Source organism: Antedon bifida, chromosome 10 (assembly GCF_963402885.1).
Source record: "Antedon bifida chromosome 10, ecAntBifi1.1, whole genome shotgun sequence".
Taxonomy (NCBI): domain Eukaryota; kingdom Metazoa; phylum Echinodermata; class Crinoidea; order Comatulida; family Antedonidae; genus Antedon; species Antedon bifida.
The window spans coordinates 16,677,970-16,702,131 of record NC_136235.1 but is presented as its reverse complement, the minus strand read 5'-3'; the positions used below and the strand labels follow the sequence as shown (position 1 = coordinate 16,702,131).

General features: G+C 32.6%; 2 protein-coding genes across 6 annotated transcripts in view; one reads left to right on the top strand and one right to left on the bottom strand.

Moving 5' to 3' along the window:
* The window catches only part of LOC144854688 (BDNF/NT-3 growth factors receptor-like), a 53,153-nt gene extending 46,265 nt beyond the window's left edge, over positions 1-6,888 (top strand). The window contains exons 10-13 of one of the 2 annotated variants that reach the window (XM_078712628.1): positions 239-545; positions 820-1,057; positions 2,207-2,365; positions 2,821-6,888. In XM_078712628.1, the coding sequence (XP_078568754.1) occupies positions 239-545; positions 820-1,057; positions 2,207-2,365; positions 2,821-3,021 (905 nt within the window). In that variant the 3' untranslated portion in view covers positions 3,022-6,888. Of the gene's footprint in view, positions 1-223; positions 546-819; positions 1,058-2,206; positions 2,366-2,820 lie in introns of both variants that reach the window. The other variant, XM_078712627.1, reaches the window with a different exon arrangement.
* An 808-nt stretch (positions 6,889-7,696) lies between these two features.
* The window catches only part of LOC144854843 (cytosolic carboxypeptidase 1-like), a 30,941-nt gene continuing 14,475 nt past the window's right edge, over positions 7,697-24,162 (bottom strand). For 2 of the 4 annotated variants that reach the window (XM_078712833.1, XM_078712832.1), the window contains exons 10-27: positions 24,079-24,153; positions 23,546-23,710; positions 22,850-22,926; positions 22,646-22,663; positions 21,712-21,810; positions 20,228-20,326; positions 18,904-19,595; positions 18,169-18,303; positions 17,775-17,850; positions 17,263-17,419; positions 16,523-16,755; positions 15,747-15,903; positions 13,077-13,257; positions 12,422-12,551; positions 11,875-12,009; positions 11,151-11,327; positions 10,797-10,951; positions 7,697-10,168 (exon numbers count right to left, since the gene is read on the bottom strand). In XM_078712833.1, the coding sequence (XP_078568959.1) occupies positions 9,988-10,168; positions 10,797-10,951; positions 11,151-11,327; positions 11,875-12,009; positions 12,422-12,551; positions 13,077-13,257; positions 15,747-15,903; positions 16,523-16,755; positions 17,263-17,419; positions 17,775-17,850; positions 18,169-18,303; positions 18,904-19,595; positions 20,228-20,326; positions 21,712-21,810; positions 22,646-22,663; positions 22,850-22,926; positions 23,546-23,710; positions 24,079-24,153 (2,942 nt within the window). In that variant the 3' untranslated portion in view covers positions 7,697-9,987. The remainder of the gene's footprint in view (positions 10,169-10,796; positions 10,952-11,150; positions 11,328-11,874; positions 12,010-12,421; positions 12,552-13,076; positions 13,258-15,746; positions 15,904-16,522; positions 16,756-17,262; positions 17,420-17,774; positions 17,851-18,168; positions 18,304-18,903; positions 19,596-20,227; positions 20,327-21,711; positions 21,811-22,645; positions 22,664-22,849; positions 22,927-23,545; positions 23,711-24,078; positions 24,154-24,162) is intronic. The other 2 variants (XM_078712834.1, XM_078712835.1) reach the window with 2 other exon arrangements.

Here is a 24,162-nt window from a genome sequence, read left to right as displayed (position 1 = left end):
TAAATCCTTTTATGGGGTTCTACTGTGTTATCATTGTTCATTCGTCATTTTGTACGCGTTTCACAGTGTCACAAAATAATCGAGAACTGTGTTTCTATTTCTATCTAAGAACAGTTCAGATAATTCTTTATTTTCATGACTACAAAAATAGGCAAACATGACATTTAGTTAGTTTAGTATATAATCCTGAGACAACGTAATTTAAATTTTGTAGTTTTTAAAGTTGTTTTTTCTTTAGAAACGCATCACATTGACAGAAACAAGATTCATTTCATGAAAGCTCTTGGTGAGGGGGCGTTTGGCCTGGTGTACCTCGGAACATACAAATGCATCAATGATCCACTACATGACACACGTGTAGCAGTCAAGCGTTTGAAAGACGCGGCACGTGGAGATGCTCGCAAAGACTTCGAACGGGAAGCCGAACTACTCGCAAACTTACAGCACGACAATATTGTAACGTTCTACGGTGTTTGTATGGAAAAAGAACCATTTCTGATGGTGTTCGAATACATGGAAAATGGTGACCTCAACAATTACCTACGGTTAGTGTATTTAGCCTTCGATTTAAAAAAAAAATATTGTTACTTTTTTATAAGTTATCGTTTTCCCCATTGAAAGACTTGTGACATGAAAATTATTAAAACGTTACTTTTTCGGCCAAAATTGTTCTAAAATCTATACGTCAAACGGACTGACATGAGTGAAGTGTCTCGTGATCATAGAGACCTTATTCGGTATCCGATTGGCACATGCATTTTCGGGGTTTATTCCATGTATTAGACATTTTTGTAAACTGTTTCAACTTTTTTTTTCTAGATGTCGAGGTCCCGATGCTGATTGTTTGACAAAGGATGAAGTATCCCTATTACCCTTAACGTATAACGAGTTGCTCTACATATCGAAGCAGATTGCCTCTGGAATGGTGTACATGGCATCTCAGCATTTCGTACACCGTGATATGGCTACGCGAAACTGCCTTGTAGGTGAACGACTTGTCGTGAAAATAGCTGATTTCGGTATGTCAAGAGATGTATATAGCACAGATTATTATAGGGTGAGTTAATATAATTTTTCAAATGTTTTTTCTTCTAAAGCTCTGTCTACACTATCAAATTTTGTGACAAAAATATGTGATGTACCCATATGTGGACATGATGATGTCATATTTGGGTACATCACACTTATTTTTTGTGTCAAACTAGTTTGATAGTGTAGACAGAGCTTTACTAAATTAATTATTTTCATTAACATTATTACTTACTTACATGTTTAATATACCTATTCAATTTTCTATTTTGGAAACGCAAAAAAGAGGACACATTTAATATCACCATCATTCAACAATATTTGACTATTTGACTACTCATGTATGACAACGACAGCGGTACATTGCTCTCGACCAATGCGTTTATTTCCAAAATAATCTTATAGACTTACCAGAGTAGAATTGTTAGCGTGGGAGTCTAAACCGAGAAAGATATTTAGAAATATCAAACCTGTCTACTTAAAAAAAGTACTTTAAGTGCAGATAACAGGAAAGCTAAGGACATAGAAATATCGCTTTTTTAATGCGAGGATTATTAATATTTACTTTCATCGAAGAAAGGCTTCTTTGTAGATAATCGTTTCATATGCTGTTGAAATGTTTATACTGTCTTCACACTAATTTGAACTCAGCTGTGGTGTCCTCAATTTATCTCACATGTATGAAGCCATTCACAAATAAAAAGTTGACCAATCTAACGAAACAAATCAACTCTTCAATTGCAAATCAAGTTTATCATATCATTATTTTGCCAATTTACAGTACATACAACATGAACACAGAAATAGATCAATTACAGGATTACCTAAATGTTTTAGCAACAATAATAATTGAGACACTCTCCAACAAATGTTTGTTTGTTTAACAAGTCATTTGCTCGTTAACGGTTATTGAAAATAAGGAAACTTTTCTTGGCTAAGGTCTGTTCCTTTGCGCAAAATATTTTCTATTTAAGTTTTATTTTGATATTTATGTACAGTATTTTAATTGACCTTGATTACTTAATAAAGCACCTCAAACTCAAAACTCGAAATACCAACACACGTGGTAGGCCTACACAATTAATGGTCTTGATGATGTTTTTCCATTCGATATCGTATATAAATGTTTAGTTAGTAAAAAGTAAAGACTAATTCTTTTGATTGAATTTCGTTTTAGATCGGTGGTCAGACGATGCTTCCCGTGCGATGGATGCCGCCTGAAAGTATTAACTACAGAACCAACACAATAGAAAGTGATGTTTGGAGTTATGGAGTTGTTCTTTGGGAAATATTTGAATACGGAAAGCAACCATGGTTTGGACTCTCAAACGTGGAGGTAGTCTAGTCTAATATTTATCTTAATTCACTGGCGGCGCAAACTGTAATTTCCGATATAGGAAAGTAAATGTATCAACATTATGAAATTGCAGATATACAAATAGACTGTATAGTCTATGTGTTAAATGTATACGTTTCTGTAAATTTTCATAAATATTAACGTAGTTTGAATATGTTTGTTAAACCCTGTCTACACTATCAAACTTTATGTGACAAAAAATGATGTACCCATATATGGACATGATGTCACTACCATATTCGGACACATCACAATTATTTTGTAAAAATAGTTTGATAAGCTTTACAATATACAAGATAGAAGAAACTTTAATCGTTTCATAGAAACAAAATCGTTTGATGTACATGCTGTACTCTTCAACTAACAAATTCACGAAAAAAAAATGTGTAAAAATACATAAAATATTTTTTTAAATACATGTGTTTCTTTTGCAGGTCATTGAGAAGATCCTTAGTAACCAGCAACTTGAATGTCCAAAGGCCTGTCCCAAAGAAATATTCGAAATTATCAAAGGATGTTGGGAGAGGAAGCCGCAAGACAGGTTACCAATAAAGGAGATCTTCGAAAGGATTTCCAGGTTCTCCGAGGAAATGCCGCCCTTTCTAGATATGTCAGGAAAGAATACTCTTGTATAAAACGTTCAACAAGCGTAATTGTTCGTTTACCGTACTTAAAATGCTACGTTTTGACCGATACTGTATCTAAACACGGTAGTAGACGTAAGGATGGGAAGTGCCATACAGTGGCAGCACGTACATTGACGATTAACGCATACGGAAACCAGTAGATGTTTCACGTGTAATTATTGTATATTCAAAATAATGTTATGACAACCAATATGTTAAGGTGTCATAACCGACTATGTACAGTTGTAATTGTTGAACAGTTCCAGCAAGACACAACTTGAAAAGCGACATTGTATTTGTATATTATAAAAGACACCTGGTTGGTGAATGGAATAAAGACGAAACTATAAGTTGTGTTCATTGTATAGATTAGTTACAAATACGTTTATTTCGGTCTTTCACGACGTAAAATGTGCGACGACAATGGAAGAAACGGTGTCTAAATAAGACGGGTAAATAGAATCCTAAAGAAGAACGTATAGCACGAGTATGTTATGTAATTTAATAAGCCTATTGATCGGCTTGTCCGTAAGATCAACTCAGTTTAACTTAATTTGTTTTAAGATTCCTCAAATGTTTATTTGTGATATTAAAATTATAAAGGTTTTGTGATGTCAACATTTTTTAATCTATTTAATCTTGAAAATCATAAAAAGGTATATTAAATCATCTCGTGTTATACATAATATAGGCTTAAATATTAATAAAGATTAGTGGATTTCTAATGATAACAAAAACATTTTATATGATTTTAAATCCGTTTTACGGTATTATTGATATTTGCAGTGAAACAATAAAGATGTATTGTCCCCTGAAAATATTTATCCACTTTGACCAAAAATTGGACAAAAAAAATATTCACCTAAAAACTGTAATTTAAAGCAAAAAATATAAGTGAAATATAAGTGAAAACATTAATTTTCCCCGGGTTTTTTTTCTACGGAAGTGATTAAAACTACAAAATAATCTATTCAAAGTCTGGTTTTATTAATCTTGATTTCATGTTTTTGGGGGAAAATACATCTTTAATGTTATAATTTAAATATATGAATTATTTAGACGTGTTTTTAATCTGACGCCGATTTTCTTTTAAAAGAGTATTTATAAGAAAGATTGTTTAAAACAGATGTATATAATGATTGTGTTAAGTATTATTATTTTTAAAAGGAAAATGTGATCAGAGTAAATACGTTATACATGTAAATACTTTAAGAAATCTAGTTTAAAGGTTACGGTTGAATTAATGGGTATATCCGGGTTTAACATTTATATTGTTTATTATAAATATGATAATTTGCAATCAAACGTTTTGACTTGCTTTCAGACAGTAACAAAGCAAAGACAGCGTCATGAAATAAGGCCCTTTAAAAAAATGACGTACATTAAATAAATACTAAAATAGGCCTAATACTAACAGTATGGAATAATACAATATATTATTGTAACTTTGATTGTTTAATTCTTGGGTCGCTGTTGGGTCTGTGTAGTGTTAACTATTATGAAACATGCACACAAATTATGATAATTATCTACAGTTATTTAACAATAGACATTTTAGAAACCCGGAATTTCTCTTTAATAAATCGTATAGTGGACATGCTTAATTGATGCAAGTCCGGACTTACCGCTTCATCTTGTCAACATATTGTATAATAATATAGGATTTTAAATACTTGCCACCATAAAGTAATCTATCTATAAGGTATATACAAAGTTATCATTATGATTAAGGTGTTAATACTGGTATTATTACTTTATTGATGAAAACTATAGAGTAAAGATACATTTGAGATACTGTTATTATCGACAAACCAGTGGTCTACTGAAAGTAGACGTGCGAATAAATTATTAGAAATAATTTCAGAATTAATTAAAACTGGGGACTTAAGACATGCGCAACATGTTTAACTGCGCTACTAATTCATTGGTAGATGATGATTTCTTGTACGGTAAAGAAATGAAGCCAAATTAATAGTCCGAAAATCCCATAGTTAACACATTATTGAGTTTGCCCTATTATCTTAGTCTAGACATAATTTGAGACAGTAAAGTCTCTAATGTCAGGTAATAAATAAATTATATTTTACATATCGAATACGTACGAATAGTATAAACACATAACTATGCATTATAACATATGCATAACGTATACGGAGGACTTGGGTACGGAGTTTACATGAGTATGTGCATGCATCATATTTATACATTAATATACTTTACATATACAATTAACATTGGACTGACATTATTGTACAACATTATACATTATTATATCATACTGTAAGTCAATGAGATGTAAGTATTGATGACATCATGTTCTTAGATCATCACCAGGAACATGGTATAGTTGTGAGAATTTAAGGGCAACTCCGGGTTCGGTTGATAGTACCGTGAAGCAGAGCGAGCCTTGTCGGGGTGCTTAAGACATTAACCGGTGTTAGAAAAAAAAATCCGGATTTGCCCTTTAATGATATAAGAAATTATAATTAAGTTTATATAAAAAATATCAATTGCTATATTATTATTATTTATATGCAGGCATGATAAAACAACAAGCTATGTATTTATGTTACACATTATAAAGGTATAGGCCTATTTTTAATGAGTTTATGGTTGGTTTTGAGGCCTATTCTTAAGTATTTCAACGATTAGGATTGTAAAATTATGTACAGAGAGCCGTAGCTATGACGATAGATTTCTATTTTTATTCAAGTAGCCAGTGTAAGTTGTACAAACGTGCTATTTACCCTCATCTGTCTATTCACCCTTATCACTGTCTATCCACCCGTATAGCCAACATTTGTATGTTATAACATCGGTGTTGCCGAACTCAAGACAGTTTAATAATGCCTTATAAACGCTAAGAACCACAGCTTAATAAGTTCAGACTTAGTTCATTTTCTGTTGGATTAGATGAGTCAGAGTAAACTATTTCTATATTGTTTTCGACACATATTAAGACCGATGTATGTAATTTTGATTTTCTCGAAACCACCGTTCATTTTGGTTACCTTTCCGGCCACCCGACTAGCATAAATGTGCATTGAAGATATATTGGTCCCGTGAAAATATCCAGACATCTTTGTTAAAATTGTTTCCCACTTACTTGGACGCAATGCAATGACGTAGGGTGTAACACAGCCACATTTGAAGATTTTCAAATGGCTAGTCTGGTGTAAAGGATGTGTCGATCTTAGCTTATGCACAAAAGTTATACATTTTATTTATTTTTTCGTGTGTCTTCCTTGGTTAGTTGAAAGATACCGTAGGCCTAATATTACTCCCGGTCTGCGTATAATATAGATATAAATATTATATTTTTCATTTGTAATGTTTCAAGAAAAGTTATTTATTTTAACATATATCTGTATAAAAAGACCAAATAGTATTGTGTATAGAAATTTGAAAATTTCGTTTCCGAATAATGTTCTGATTTATACTAATTTGATATCCATTTTAATGCATTTGGAATAATTATAATATCCTAGTGTTTTCATTTAAAATGCACGTATAATTAATTATTTTTCAAAATTAATCAAAATTATTATCACACATTTAAAAATGTTACGAAGTTGTTATATTGATTGTTAATTGAAATGCTTAATTTGTTCCAAATTATAATTAAATTATCGCTGTTTTGTTTCAACTATTATTGTTATTGAAAATCCTATGAAACATGTTAATTAACGTTAAAACGCTAGTTTATAGCGCAGTTGAAATTAATGTATGTATGTAATAGATTATAAAGGTCAAAGGATATGATTGTCTTTAAATAGAAGCAGCCCTGAATGAAAACACAGTAAAAAGTATTGTGTTTGAAAAAAAGCATTGTTACCATACAGCGAGACAGTACATAATAAAGAAAGTATCAAAAGATATGTTTTTCTTTGTGTTAACTATTGCCTTTTGAGTCACTTGAGTATATTCATAAAACATAATATACTGAATATAAATATTCCATAAACGCACGTGTAAAGAAGCCTACGCCAACTCGCTTTTTGTTGTGATTGCGACCGGTGTCGTGCTGTGGTTTTCAGTTTTAAACGTAATACCAATTCGTAAATGCGTAATATAAAGATAATCGCTCACATTTGGTAAAAATGTTAACAACATGCGGTAGCGTGGACAAGTTAAGTCTCAGCAATTTCGGTGGTGTGGGTCTCTCATGCTATCCCTAACTCGCATCCTACGACGCGATGGTCTAGCCTAGCCTGGTCTAGAGTCTAGGCCTACCTTAGCTGGGCCTAGGCTACTTACACCATGGAGCCTCCATGCTTAGGCTTAGCCACCTATGCTAGACCACAAACTGACGTTTTCACTTTAATCTTTTAGATTCACCGTAGTCCTGATGCTATCAAAGCAAAATACAATTCTTTAAATATGAAATTAGATAAAATATAACTAAATAAACAGTTAAACTTACCAATTTTCTTTCTTTTTATTTCCTTTCGTGTCGACGTCTTCGTCTCGATCCTCAATGGATATTTCTGATTGGTCAGTAGTTCGACGTATTATCGTCTGATTTGAAGCACGTCACGTCCGGTGCGCATACTCTTACGAATGAACGTCAAACAATTGCAGATCGCATCCATCTCCTTTTTTTTTTAAACTATGCATTATAATATGATTATTATTGTTGTGGAATACGACTCTACTATAATAAATAAACAAATTTCCATAAATATTTAGTTATTTATTATTTTAATTATTGAAAGATGCAACAAGTAATCACAGCAAGTACTATAGACTTTTCTATATCATTTGCATTGTATCTAATACATTATACAAAAAAAAAAATGAACAATCAACCTTATCCAATGGATTAGTACTAAAGAAAGTAGGCCTATTTGAATATCAATATTATATAAAATTTATAATTAACATTTTAAATAAAATGGAATGAATGTAAAACGAAGTAAATAAATAAAATGCATTAAAAATACTATTAAAAATGTCAAATAAAACTTTTTTTTTATATATTTCCTAATATTGTGGTTTTCAGTCTTCCTATCATATAAACCACAAGCTCAGTTACACAATTATATTTATTCTATTTGGCAATTGTTACATAAAACACAGAATGTACATTCCTCTTTTTTTAACATGCATATAATTATAAAGTAACCAATAAACTGTTGCTTAAAATAGAAGCAAAGACGTAATAGTACTAACACAGCACACTACATGCACTTTGTTACAATACTTTGAATTACCATAAACCACCGTAATCTGATTAAATACTTTGCATTTGTTTTCAACTGAAATATAATCACATGTTTGTATGTACATGTAATTGAAACAATGTATCAGGTCCAAATATGATGTACAACCCCTCCTTTTGGGACATTCCTATTCAGGGGACACCACTATTCGGGATATGCCTCTATCAAGGGACACCCCTACTATATGTAGGATCATGGAGGTGTCCCCTATATAGAGGTTCAATTACATTTACTTTAAAATGATATTCTGCATACTGTGGGTTCTGTCATAGAAGTGCATTGGCAAAATAATTTCATGGGTTATATTTACTAGAAATCAAATCTCTATGGTGGATATAACAGACACTGCAGGGTGCATTTTACCAACATCTAATTCATAATGTAATATATCACATATTTGACACAGACACTAAATTTATTTTACAGATATGTTTGTACTAGAACCAACCAATCAATATTATATTAAAATAAATTTCATTAGAAAGAACAAATCCAAGATTTATTTGCTTGAGTAGCACAAAAGAAATGAACAAGTTTGGGAAGTAGGTGTTACCTCCCCCATTTGTTGCCGTTGGGAGGGGGAGAGGGTGGTTGAGACCACTTTTAAAGGCCATATCAACATAGTAATTATGTGTCCTATTTTTTTTAATTAAATTATAATCTGGTTGCTGGTGAAGCAAGCCTCTTTTCTGAATGCTGTATCCATGAGTAAATGTTTTATCAATTCATTTTTTTACAATTTACAATTTTACAGTTATTAATTAATACCAATACTGGCAAATCATATTTTAGTAAATTAAACACTAAATTAACAAGAAGTAAAGGTGCGTCTATATGAAAGACAAAATGTAATGCACTAATTTAGATTTGGAAAGCTAAAGGAAATTAATCAGCTTAAAATATTTTGTGTTGATTTTCCTTGAAAGCAGTTAAGTGATGTGAAAGCATGAATTAAAAATATTAAAATATTTTAAAATAGACTATCAATATATTGAAAAATCATGTGACTTCATTAACCTACAGCTGAATGTTTTATAGCTCTGTTTTTAAAGCGCAAAAAAACCCTTTTCCATCAAAATTATTGAATGAATTTGAGGATTTTTTTAAATATACCATAAATGACTAAATAATTATTTGTGTTGTCTGTATGACACACTTCCAAGGACATCTACACTGTGGCTAGGTGTTTACTTTCCAATGTAGCGCTTGGTAATACCTTACACTATATAACTGACATCGTACTTCATGCTGTCATACTTTATATAACTGCTGTCATACTTCATATAACTGCTGTCATACTTTATATAACTGCTGTCGTACTTTATATAACTGCTGTAATACTTTATATAACTGCTGTTGTACTTTATATAACTGCTGTTGTACGTTATATAACTTCCGTTCTACTTTATATAACTGCCGTTCTACTTTATATAACTGCTGTTGTACTTTATATAACTGCTGTCATACTTTATATAACTGCTGTCATACTTTATATAACTGGTGTTGTACTTCATATAACTGCTGTCATACTTTATATAACTGCTGTCATACTTCATATAACTGGTGTTGTACTTCATATAACTGCTGTCATACTTTATATAACTGCTGTCATACTTTATATAACTGCTGTCATACTTTATATAACTGCTGACATGTAACTGACGTTGTACTTGATATACTTTAACTGCTGTCACATTGGGTAATTATAAGTCTGTGTCCTTTTCACATCATTATTTCTCAATCACACTAGACTTTATGAATACCCATTCCTAGATGATGTGGCGCCCTCAATTGGGATACCGGTAATATCATCATCTTCATCCTCATCATCACTTTCATCTCCATCCTCATCTAGACTGATGTCTTCGTCATCAACAGCGATGTCCGCAGCTGATGGAGAAGGAGGTGGAGGTGACAATGGGGTCTCTTCCAAACTGTAAAAGAGCACATTGTTACTTTAAAATCTGTGCTGTATGTGAAAATACATTGCTTTGATAATTTTAAAACTATATTAAGTTTAAGTTTGGTTAGATGTTTTGCTGAAATTGTATACTTTTGGAACAAATTTGTAACTAATTCCAAGGCTCGAACCCACAACCTCCAGATTACCAGCCTGGTAAACCTGACCTTGTGCTGATTCAAGTAAATGGGAGCAGCAGTAACTACACCAACATGATGAAAAGTAGTAGTAGTAGTTGTCATCAATTAAGCAATTCTCTACTTCTATACGACCACCGGGGAGGTGTGTCATGGATAACAATTATTGACACAGGGGTGCGTAAAAAAAACCTAGATGGTACATCACATCAATAAACAATGGTGTGTCAATGTCCGTTGATTTACCACCCACCATATCATGATCAACATGGTCACATGGTTCTTCAAATAGGGTGTGTCATGGTCACCTAAAGGTAAGCCACTTTTTTGATGCAGGGGTGACGCACATGGAACAAATGACGCACCTCTCCCGGGGGTTGTATGGTGGGTCATACAATTATCAAGTGCATTAAACGGATATTCTTAATAAGATTAAAGAATGATGTGAAAGTGCACAAGCCTAACCTGTCATCTTCTTTCTCTGACGATGTAAGTATATACTGGTAGATTGGTTGAGTGCCCAACATCGTCTTTGATGTTGAAGCTCGTTTTAATTTCAACAAACCCTCGCAAAACTTTTGACCCATTTCTTCTAACATGGCTGTATTGATTTGGAGACCCTAAAAGATAAATATAAAATTAACATTAAATTTATTTAACTTTTTTTTAAATTTGTTGATTAAACAATCCATCAGCACAATCTGTTTGGTAGAGAGTTCTTTTGTATATATTTAAAAAAAACTACCACATTAAAATATTATACTAGCTACAGAAATTATTTATAATATTCTACAGCTTTTCGTTGCCCATTTTACTTACCTTGTAGGGACCGTTATCACATCCACAGTATGTACTCTCCATTGTGTAACTTCTAAGCACGCCAATCTCGCGCCACACTACAACTCTTGCTGTCGATTCTTTACCCTTGTCTACGGTAAAACTGCAATTACTCAAAGCAAATGATGGCGCTATTTGGCCCAGCAGTCGTGGTAGAGTCTACAATATAATATTTAATTATGAAACACCTCATGTAGTGCACTTTTACACATTCCACATAATAAAGAAATATATAACATTACTACTGAATAAAAACATAACACTAAAATGAATTTATTTGACAATCATTTATCATTAGGCTACCTGCAACATTTTATATCTTTTTCTATCGTATTCTTTTAAAAATATTAATCTTTAAATTGATTTTCTGTGTTTGGACTGCCATGCCCGCAGGTTATAGTAATTTAGTTAACTTTTGCTATCCTTGGCCGGAGATGAAATTCTTTTCTTATATTTTTCAGCTGAATAAATGAATAATGAACCAATTTCAAATGAAAACATTTTACAATTTGTTCCATGAATTAAATAATGGTAATGTATTTATAACACAAGATATTAATCTACACTAAAAACAATAAAACATAAGCTATGAATTTGTTTACATTTGTTTGCACACCAGCAAGTTTAAAAACCAAGACCAGGACATGAATACACATATAATTATTCAAATTACATTTTTTTAATCAAAATAACAAAAACCGATTACCTTGTAACTGGTGTCTTCAATATTGTCTCCCATTTGATACATATTCAGATCTTCTTCTAGGTACGACTGCGTTGTACTACACCCATACATAAACACATTCTTTTTCCGAGAGTGTCCATGAAAATCGCAAAATACCTAAAAGAAATATGCATAATAGTAATAAGATAAAGATACATTTTTTATCACATTTATTTCTAGGTATACATGAAATTTGAGTTGTTGACACCAAATCACAGTAAAAGAAACTATAGACAAACATAAATAGAATTAAATCAAATCGAAAAAGCGTAATATAAACAGATTCTAATTATCTTTGGAATTTTGAGTTGAAAAGAAGGGCAGAGCACCAGTGGTGTAACGTAGAGACATGAGGCCCTGTTTTAGGAACCCTAAGTGGCCCTCCAACGCTGGAGGCCTCGGGCATTTCTAGCCTTTTTCAACATATTTTAATGCCTGTTTTTTCCTATAAGCACTGCTCATAAGCTCCGAAGCCCCTGGGTTTAGTCAGTGAGTGCTCATAGCCATTATGCCAGTGCCGAGTACATACCAATGGTTGCCGTTGGTTGTTTTTTAAGTACTGTAATAATCCCTTAGTGTGGTAGATAGTTGGATGGAATTCAGGGTTTGGACTGATCCAACGTCGATTCAAATCTTCACCGGTAAGAGAACATCGATGACTTGAAAAAAAAAAACACAACGATATTTGAAGTTGAAAATGGTTGTTAATATCAAATACAGAATTATTATTATTATTTAATCTTTATACTGGGTAGCCTCTTCAGTCAAAGACTGTTATCTCAAAAGGCCCAGTGTATTTGTGAATATGAGTTTGTGACAGTGGCTGTGTGTGAACTAGTACACCACTACTAATCTCGAAAGATGTACTAGGTTCTTTAAAGTGCACATGAGCCAGATGTGTACACTGGACCTACGGTTCATAGTCCTTATTACAGAAGTTCTAACACCAGAACCATGAAGCGAACCCTTGCCGATGTTATGGCTATGTATTACGGTTCCACTGTTTTAACCGCTTGGCTGCTCGCTTACTCAGAAGAATCCTTTGGGACACCCCTATTCCTGTTAACCCATATTCTGTGAACAACCAATTAAGGGGTATTAAGGTACTAAAGTACAGTATGATTAAATAAAATATTAAATATCAAATTTTGATTGATAGATCAATATAATTGAAGAAGACTTACTTTCCATTGATGACCCCATCAGGATTTAACATTGGAACTATCTTAAATATAAACGTGTCTCTCAAAACTTGTGCAATTGGATGTGAACTAAGCAGAAACTTGAGGGAGCCCTTCATTACCCATGATGCATTGCTCTCTCCTGGATGAACGCGTGCTGATAGAAATATGTACGGTCTGTTTCCTGTGAATACAAAATAATTTTAGAATAAAATTGATGATGTATATGAATGTACTATAATATTGTAGTGATATTGTTTTCATGAATGATAATCATAAATTGATCTATGATAAGAAAACTAATTATGTCTATCTATATTTAACTCACAATTTAATAAGAAGATATTAATTTTCATAACTAGCTTCTAAATTGTGGGTAGTACGGAGGCGGTATTATGGTAAACCAATTACTTCACAGAAGGTCACTGTTTTTTTTTCATTTCGAATATAAACTAAACTGGAATTATAAAAGGTTTTACATTGATCCTTGTTAAAGTGAGAGAAAACAATTGTTGTTATCTATGCTACATTGTCTGTTTTATAATAATAATAATATAGCGCTGCTATTCATTAACAAATCCTTCATTTGAAAATAACCAGGACATTAATACTTATATTCAAAGTGTCTGTGAAAGAAAATTTCAGGAACAGTTATATTTACAGAGCACCAATCTAAATATGCTATCCTCTGAACTGAGAAATGTGGTGTTACTAAATTTCTGTTCTAAAAAAAATATTTGATACCGAATAAAAATCGCATATAGTGTATAGTATATTTTTGTATAGTTGCATAGTATATTTTTGTATAGTTTAATAGTTATTGGTTTTTTTCCATATATGTTTGTTTTATATGTTTATGAGAGTCCCTTGATTGTCAGCATAAGGGTCACCTTCTATGTATAAGATTAAATCAAAAATATAAACAATTTTCCTTTTTATTATTAATATTATATCTTTCATTTGCAGCTAAAGGTCAAATCAATACATACACATTTTAATATACACATGGTTAAATTTTCATAAATTGTACACTATTGCTAAGTGTTATTACCATTTTATTGGTTTATAATTATAAATCACAAAATGTAAATGGCACAATTTGATTTAAATATCTTTGATGTTTGTAGGGGTTGTCAAAAGTTGTTTAAAATCAGCGCTTTTCAAAGTCATTTGATGGGAAATAGCTAGTAAATAGTAAATAATCTATGCACAATGAATAAAACATAAAGTCTTTACAAAATACTTTTGTATTAATTCTAGAAAAATGTAATTGCGGTTAAGATCTATATGTACTTTTAATGAGTGCATTATTTAGTGTGATCTAGCTATTTAACAGACAATTACCAACGAGTCATCATTTGCCTCATTTAACATTTATTTTAAAATGGTTGCTGAACCTCCAAAGAACTGTACTATGCTAATGTACTCTTGCTGTGTTATTATAGTGCTTTGTTTATATTTAACTTCCGATTATGTTCACATTTGTGATATGCAGAAACATGGTGAAAAAACTATATCATATCAATGCTATTGAGAAATACTATTGAAAGGTTTGCATGGTGAATAAACACTGGTAAAGTCAGGTCTTGCAGTACACCATTATGTTTCCAAAAAGGAAATAAATTTGAGAATGGGGGGGGGGGGGGGGGTTGGTGGTAAAGATGCTCAGCTACCAATCCTGGGTTCAAATCTTGTCAGATGTATGTTACGATTTTTGTCATGGTTAAAAAATAACTCTACTCTCCAAGACTTGTAATAAGACTTTGTTTATGTAGAGCATCTTGTGTATGTGTTTGTCTGTGAACAGTTGCCACATTTAAAAAGAATGAATGACTTAGCTAACGTCGTGAGGTGGTTTCCCGATTAATCGTACGATCAAAACGGTACTGGGTATGATCAACTAGCGTTCGTGTTCCCACCTATCTTCGACTTTTAAAAAATAGAAAGTTTTGACAATTTTTTTGGCTAGAAATGTACGTTGTATGATGTGTAGGCCTATGTTTATTGAAAAATGGTTGTAGTTTTCTAAATTACATTGTACAAGTTGCGATGAGAAAACTGTTATTTTATCGTTAGTTGATGTGTACATAAAGCAAAAATATAAATAGAATAAAATTTGTTAGTAAAACTTTTAATAAGAGTAAAGATATAAGGAAGAAAAGCAAAGAGATCATGGAGCGGCTGTACCAGAATATACAACACTAAGTATTGTAATGTTAAAAAACTAAAAAATTTAGGCGATCTTGTCAAAGGTCAAGAGCCTTCAGCCTGCCACGTTTCGATATTCAATATTGAACTTGACCTGACGTGGTTCCACAATATCTTTATATGATTGGCTTTCGGTTGTTATGCTACACCCGTTGAAGCAAATAGGCCTATGTACCACTTTACTATCATTGATTGTTTCTCTTATACTTGCAAGTTACAAAACACTTTATATAAGAGTTTTTTGTATCACTTATAAACATATCTTGTACTAGAAAAGATCCATGCCCAAGGTAAATTTAAATCTAGTTTAAAACCTTCCCAGTACAAACCCAGCAATTTTGATACTGCATGTGGATGAATACATGCTTGAGCAAAAATTTGTATGTACCAACTCTCCGTATTATAGTATAGATATTTTTATTTTATTTGTGTATGGTAAACAAGATTAAAACAAACAAAACCTACTGAATTGCTGAATACCATCTGAATCTAGTGTTAGAGGATTTGATGTGATTGTTAGCAATGTGCAGCTGTTTCCACCAAGAGTTTGACACAATGTTTGCCTTTTATAATAGATGTTGTTTAATTCTTTTAAATTTGACTCTAGTTTCCACAAATGAGCCTGTAAACAAGAAGAAAAGAATATAGATCATGATAAAATTAGACTTGATTGATCGGTCCATGCTTATACTACAGTGGTATAAGAAGTACATTGTGAAATATACCTGAAGCATGGTATATGAGTGAGGATGGTGGTAGGCTAAGTAGCATAGTATTGGGCAACAAACCTGAAGCATGGTATATGAGTAAGGATAGTGGTAGGCAAAGTAGCATAGTATTGGGCAACAAACCTGAAGCATGGTATATGAGTAAGGATAGTGGTAGGCTAAGTAGCATTGCCATTGTATTGGGCAATATACCTGAAGCATGGTATATGAGTAAGGATAGTGGTAGGCTAAGTAGCATAGTATTGGGCAACATACCTGAAGCATGGTATATGAGTAAGGATAGTGGTAGGCTAAGTAGCATTGCCATTGTATTGGGCAATATACCTGAAGCATGGTATATGAGTAAGGATAGTGGTAGGCTAAGTAGCATAGTATTGGGCAACATGCATGAAGCATGGTATATGAGTAAGGATAGTGGTAGGCTAAGTAGCATAGTATTGGGCAACATGCATGAAGCATGGTATATGAGTAAGGATAGTGGTATGCAAAGTAGCATAGTATTGGGCAACATACCTGAAGCATGGTATATGTGTAAGGATAGTGGTAGGCTAAGTAGCACATATCATCTTCATCTTGAAATGTGATACTGAAGCTCAATGTAAAGTAACTCTTTCCCTTCTGACCACCAGTGGCAGCTGAGCTTCTTGAGAAGTGGTTCCTATAGTAACAGATCTTGATTCCGGATCTCTTCCAGCTTGGTCTGCCTTGCATTGCTTCTTTCACAGAATACATTACTGGTTGCATTCCTTTTAAAAACACATTTATTATGTACAGTAGTAAATTAATATAACTAATACATTTTATTAAATTATTTTAATAATGGTATTGGCCATTGCTGGAGCATAAGTAAATATTATTATTTTTAAATTCAGCGATAACAACATCTCAGGTTGGGTGAAAATAAGGAGCTTTTGATTCGTGATGATCGACGACTAGCCAAGGTCAGGTCAACTGAAGTGTCATCAGTCGTTGCCTAGACATAAAAACCATCAAACCTGTGTTGAGGTGAGGAGAGAGGACACACGTTCCAATATCTCCACACACCACACATAATACTAACATGACATAGTTTGGTCGTCTGTAGTCGTAAATCGAAAAGTCCCTGATGAAAGTGGGTGGAAGATCTTACCTACCTTTGAATGGGTGGATGAAAAACATTGTCATTTTATCCAACACAATCATACCCATGTATTAATGGAAACTCTTCTAAATTCTTTTGGGATGAAAAGAAACAAAACAACTGTAAAACTTACCATAGTTAAATTGACTATTTGGTTTCTCACAGTTGATAACATTAAACCTGTAGGGTACTCCTGGTGTCATGTTGGACACTTCAAAATAAAACCATTGATGATGATGATTACAATTGACATCAGAATTCAAGATGAGGTCATACTCATGTTGGCGTACCTACAAAAAAAATATGATCAGATAGACAGTACAAATACACTAGAAACCCTATTAAGAGGATATCTTCGGGACTCAGCACAGTGTCCTCTTAATAAGGATTGACCTTAGCGTTAAATGTATATTGGGCCTCATTCATTTCACGGTAAAATGTCCCCTTATTATAATTGTCCCCTTAAAAGCAGTGTCCCAAAGGTTCTACTGTAACTAACACAGTCTTTATTAAAACAAAGTTACCAAGTTGTATGCGAGAAAAAAACCTCGGCAAAACTTATGCAGAAATTGTATACATTTAACAACATTATATGACATAAACAAACATAAACTTTGCAAAAAATATAAATTTAATGAAACTCACCCAGATGGCTTTTCGTAAATTTCCACACTCAAACAATGAGTTGAATTTCAGTCCGTTCGCTGTTCCATTTGATATTCTAGAATAAGGAAAATCTAGCATTGAATATTTTCAGAAATTCAGAATAACTATATACAAAAGAACTACTTAAACAACTTAATGATTTAAAACTAAACAAGAGCTTTTAGTATTTCATTAAATAAGTTCAGATGGTATAGTCAAGTAAGGACAAATGTATTCTGATATTGATATCTATTTTAAATTGAAAGGTTATTCTATTTTAAAAGATGCTAAAACATATTTTACAATCTATCATCTCTCTTATCTTCATTATAATCATTATCATAATCTGATTACTATAATTATAGTTTTCATAAACAAATTTAATAAAATATACCTTGCTTTAGGAGACATTGGGTTGCTGTTAAGTGTGGAGCCATCGCCATTCATAATGGCGTCAAGATCATACACGACACGGTCAATAATCCCTTCTGGATATATTAATCTATCAATATCCTCAAACACCAAGGACCTGTTGACAAGAAAGAAATTCTCCTTAAGGTATAAAGTCATCTTTTATATATTTTATAGAAGTAGAGGTACAGTGGGCAAGAACGTTAATGGTAAATGATTTTTCTTTAATATGCTGCATTGCCATAGGTAGTGCTTGGTCCGAGGCTCAATGAAAATATAATTCATCAGTTATCCTCTATTAGATCTACATAGGCTTCCAAATCTTTCTATGTGGCTGCAAAATGTTCCTAGCTTCTCTATATATAGGTCTAAGACATTTTGTGATACATGGTAGCCGTCTTGAATTTTAACATAGTCACCATAGAGGTACACATTTTCACTAAAATCAACTTTATAGTTTATTTTGGTGGTTATGTATATCTCATAACAGTCCCCTGGCTGCAAAAGGGGATCCCCTCAGGATGTATTCCCTAGTGAGTTAGAGGGCTATCCCCGGTACCATACAAAATGCGTTTTTTGTTTCGTTTTTATCTGTATTGTATTGTATCGAAATAAATCAGATCAAAAAGTTTCTTAACACCTTATTTAATGTGTCTCTCTATCTACATCTTCATTTCCAGGTCCCTTTTACTGATGCAAAATACAGTACTGTACTTACTTTTGTATATTGCTTTGTTTATCATTGTACTCTTCACTAAATGGTGGGCTGATATGTCCATGTATATCTGGAAAACTTATTTTGCTTACAGGTAAAACCGATTTTGTCGACTCTTCAAGTTTAGCGTACATTTCTGGAGTAACATTCATGTTTGCATCGTCATCTGTGAAGTTCCAAATATTTTCCAAAGTCTTATCTTGTTTATCAGGACTGGAAAGAGTCATTCTGGATACGATCATTGACGAGGCAAAGTCTAACGATGTGTTAGTGCAGGAGTTGGATTTTACGCATGTTCGTTCAGGACTTGAATGCTTTACATGCGTCAACGACTTTGAAAGTTTCCGTATCTTTACTGGTGATTTGCTTCCTTTTGTGGATTTTTTAACTTTGTGCTGTTTACCTTTTTGAGTACTTCTATTTGCAGAATCAGACACCGACGACGTTTTACTTCCGTTTGTTTCTACCGTGTCTTCTTCAGATACCGAAGGATTTTGATCCAAATTGGGTACGTTTTTCCGATGTTCTTTTACATCATTTAGTTCATTTTTCCCGCCATTTTGTTGGCTTGTGTCAAATGAAGACTGCGGTTCTGCATTTTCTGTTGCACCTGTTGGTATCACAATAGGTGTTGGTATTCTAGTAGATTTTTCATCCTGTTCAAGTTCACTTTTATCCACATTTTGTGCAATTATCTACATTCAGCAAAAGGAATAATAAAAGGGTACATTATATCAAATTCGTTTAAAGTTATTAGCACAAAAAGTTGGCATCATATACTGTATATGACCATGACAACCTAACAACAGGACATTAAGCTCGCCTTGCCAAGATATGAACTCGTAACAATCCTTTGATCTTATGTCTGGCTGCAACAAATAGCAACAGTACAATGTACATTCTCTGTGGCGCGCGGTGTCTGTTTAGGGTCGTGGAACTGATAGTGTTGTAGCCACAGATAAACCCTTTGATCTCCAGAGCTCATCATCCTGTTGTTAGATTACCTTAATATGACAGAGTACAATTCCAAGCTCCAGTATAATCCTACACCTTAATTCTAGCTAAAATCATATACTTTGGTAAATCCATTGTGTGTAATCCAAGTATAAAATCTAACTTCCTAATTTTTGCCAAAATTGAAACCAGGTTCCTATACTTGGTCATGTATGATACAATACTGACATGAACTACATACATTATTCACTCTATCTTACTTATTTTTACTGTTTTATTTTATCGCTTTGATTTAGCTTTTTGTCATTTTTTTGTAATTAAAAGTGATGTTACTCAATATAACTACAAGTAGGCCTAGGCACATTATAACTACCTCTTCAAAGTCAGTCATCTCAGGGAAAAACTTGTTGTAGATCTGAAGCTCTTGCAATGAGCGTTTGCACATGTACAATGGACATTCACCTTCGATTTCCTATTGAAAAACAATATTCGTTCTGTTAATTGACAAACTACTTTTTCTTTATAGTTATAGATGGTACCTAGAATATTATCCTATTAATGTAACTTATGGGATAATGATAGAACCAACATCTGTCAGGGTTTACTATATTATGGCATATATATTTAAATATGTTATCCAGCACATAATATTTGGTGTTTAAATGCTGTTAGCAGGAGTTACTTTCATAACAAGGATTATATCAAGCTATTTCTTATCTTACTCATAGATCAACAACAAAAATACAATTTAAATTAAAAACCTAAAAAACATTTTAAACTTTGTATGCAGTACTGTATTATTACTAACTATCAACACAAAATTAAATCATTAGTAACACATATGAAACACAGACAAAACATCTGAAATAAACACATCAATAAATTAAAATGGTTATACAACTGCAAATAGTCAATGGATTAATATATGACATTAAAAAAAAAAGTTGAAAGTGTATGTTATCATTCAGTGATATGGGTTAAAGTTCCAAGCCCATGACTTCTAGTGCTGTACCGACGAGGGTATGCTCACTCACAGGTATAAAGCTCTGTCTACACTATCAAACTTTATGTGACAACAAAATGTGATGTGCCCAAATATGGTAGTGATATTCCCAAATATGGTAGTGATATGATATCATCATGTCCATATATGGGCACATCACATTTTGTTGTCACATAGAGTTTGATAGTGTAGACAGAGCTTAAGCCACACCTCCACTCCCTTGTCCTTAAAAAACATTTACTGTGGAAAATTACAACCAATCAAAACATGCACTAGAATCCAACACACATGTGAATGAGAAACAAAGAGAGAAATGTTCATTAAAAGTCAACCACTGAAAAGAAAATGAATATTAAATGTTTTGCAACTTCTTCTACACATTTCATAATGTGAGTTTTTGAACAGAAATTATGTCAGGGTGAAGTAGGTTTGGTATGCATGCTGAGTTTACACTGGTGGAGTGACCAAATCCAATACAAACTAAATTCATACTTTTTCTATTGTAATGCGCTAAAGCTCTGTCTACACTATCAAACTAGTTTGACAAACAAAGTGTGATGTGCTCAAATACGGTAGTGATATGACATCATCATGTCCATATATGGGCACATAAAATGTTCTTGTCACATAAAGTTCGAAATTGTAGACACAACTTTAGAAAAAGGGTTTTTACACATACAAGAATCAAACAAAAGGGCGAGGTTGGGAAAAGTTAATCAAAGAGTCTTGTTAAGGGTAAATTGGCAATGAATCACCCAGTGACGCTAAGAGTACACTCATAAAGAAAAACATTTCACCTCAAACATCTACAACTATTAAACAGACAAAACGACAGTGAAACACATGGGGCATACCAGTTGCAGACAATCTTTACAGAGACAGCGTTGGTCAGAAGTTGCTAGTTTCTCAACAAGTGTGCCAGCAAGGTCAGCCTCACAGGTCAAACTAGCTCCCTGCAGTCAGTAGAAATTATCACATTTATTCTTGTTGCTGATGTTGTTTCTTTTGACATTTACAGTTACAAAAATACTTATAAATGTAATACACAGTACAGACTGGGGTTAAATTGTGTTTTGAGAAAGTATCCTGTTTCTAGGTGACAATAATACCTTGGGTGTCTGATTTTGGAAGAGTTGACAATACCATATTATAATAATTGTTTCGCTTTGCAAAAAATAACTTTTCGTATAAAGTTTCATATAATATTCCATTTGTTCATATACAAACATACACGAAATATTGGAAGTATAACAGAAAGTTAATGTAAGTACACGGCCCTATATGGCTCGAATACACGTGTATATGACCCATATACGACTCACACATATTAAATTCCTATGACGAATGTAGGGGAAAAAAAGATTGTATTAATTGCAAAAATAAATTTGAAATAATATTTTGCTGAATCATATTCTTAAATGGTTTCCTCAACTGTTTATATTATTTACTATGCCATCAATTGAAATCAAGAAGTTAATAAACAAACATTTGAATGCATCTAATATCTGTTAAAATTAATTGTTATTTGTGGTTATCAAACCAATGTTAAATGCAGTGTTCTCTCTAGGCCACAGTTGCATGGCGATTCCAAATATTAATAATATATTATTTATAAAATAAATATTATTTCAATCCTAAAGGACATATAGTGGATACTTTCTGGCATACATACATTATTAAGGTTCCATGATAAAGGGCCTATAGAGAACACTGACTTTCTTCAACGTTTGCAATATTTGTGAGGGTGTTAACAAATTCTAATAAATTATATTACTAATAATTTCTTACCTGAAACTCAAAACCGTCCTAAAGTAAGGATAAGATAATTTTAAAAAAAATTGCAAAATAAGAAGAAATTTATACAAGAAACTCAAAGAAAAAAAATTTTCATCTGTATAAAATTTAGTTCTATTGTATTTCTTTATATTATTATTTACTACAAAAGTATACTTGGTGATGTATAAAATGTGTTTTTATAAGTAGGTGACATACCTGAGGTTCCTTTGCTATTTCATCCCCACTACTAAGATCATCATCTCCATCTTCGCTTTCATCGATTACGTCATCAGCTAAAAATAGAATTATTAGATATCCATTACAATTTAAAGATGTATTGTCTCCCAAAATCATGAAAAATAAAGATTTATGAATTCAGACTTTGAGTAGGCCATTTTGCAGTATTAATGAAGTTATTCACTTCCATAAGAAAAAAACGAAAAATTATTTCACTTATAAAAAGACAACATAAACAAGTTAAATTTAACCAAAAATTAATTGTCTGACAGACAATTTGACTATTTTTTGCTTTAAATTACATTTTTCTCAGGTAAATCATATTTTTTATCATCCAATTTTTGACTATTATGCGACATTGACAAATTTTTAATTTCTTTTTTTCAGGGGGACAATATCTTTAATACACATTCAATGATTACTATGTTCATTTGCCTTTTGCTAATCAAGCTACTGTATTTTGTTAATTTGGTATATTTAATGATAGAATTTTAAAATGTTTTAATCACATTATAATAAACCAGCACTCACATACATTGCTGTACTAGAGATGGACTGGTATGCAGAGAGATGAACTGGCTGTCACAATGGCAGATAGGAAGTTATGGAGGAATCTAGTCATTGTTATAAGTTTGGGTTGGGTAAGTAAGTAAGTAATAGAGAAATAAATATTACCTGCTTGTACAAGATCAAGTTTAGGCATGGTGGGTGATTCTGGCAGTGAGAAAGGAACACAGCTTCTAATGGTTGGTACTGGAAGACGATTCCTTGGAAAGCACTTTCGCAGAATTACACTGATTGAAGAGGTTAGGCTTTCAAGGTCTTTTCCTGGGACATACACTAGTAAAGAAATGTGAAAAATGAATTAATTACTCGTAAATGTTTATATATAAAATCTTTCAGGGTGGTCAAATATGACTGACCAGTGCTACATGATACTGTTTTGTAGTGAAGATTTTGTGTTTAAAATAACACCATAAGGCCAATTTACACAGACGAGCAGTAACGGTAATAAAAATATAGAATCTCTTATTCCTTATGACCATTTACACACAATGCGGAGCGGGCGGTATATGTATCAGGATAGATACATATTGTACGTGGGACAAGCTATGCGGTTTTCCGCTTACCGTTAGCACTCATCTGTGTAAATAGGCATAATAATATAATGAATATGAAATTGAAATGAAATCAAATTGATAACATACTTTCTGACATTTCCTTGGCAGCACTGTATAAAATCTTAATCCCATCTGCTTCAATGAATGCCTTACGACCAGATTCTACAATAG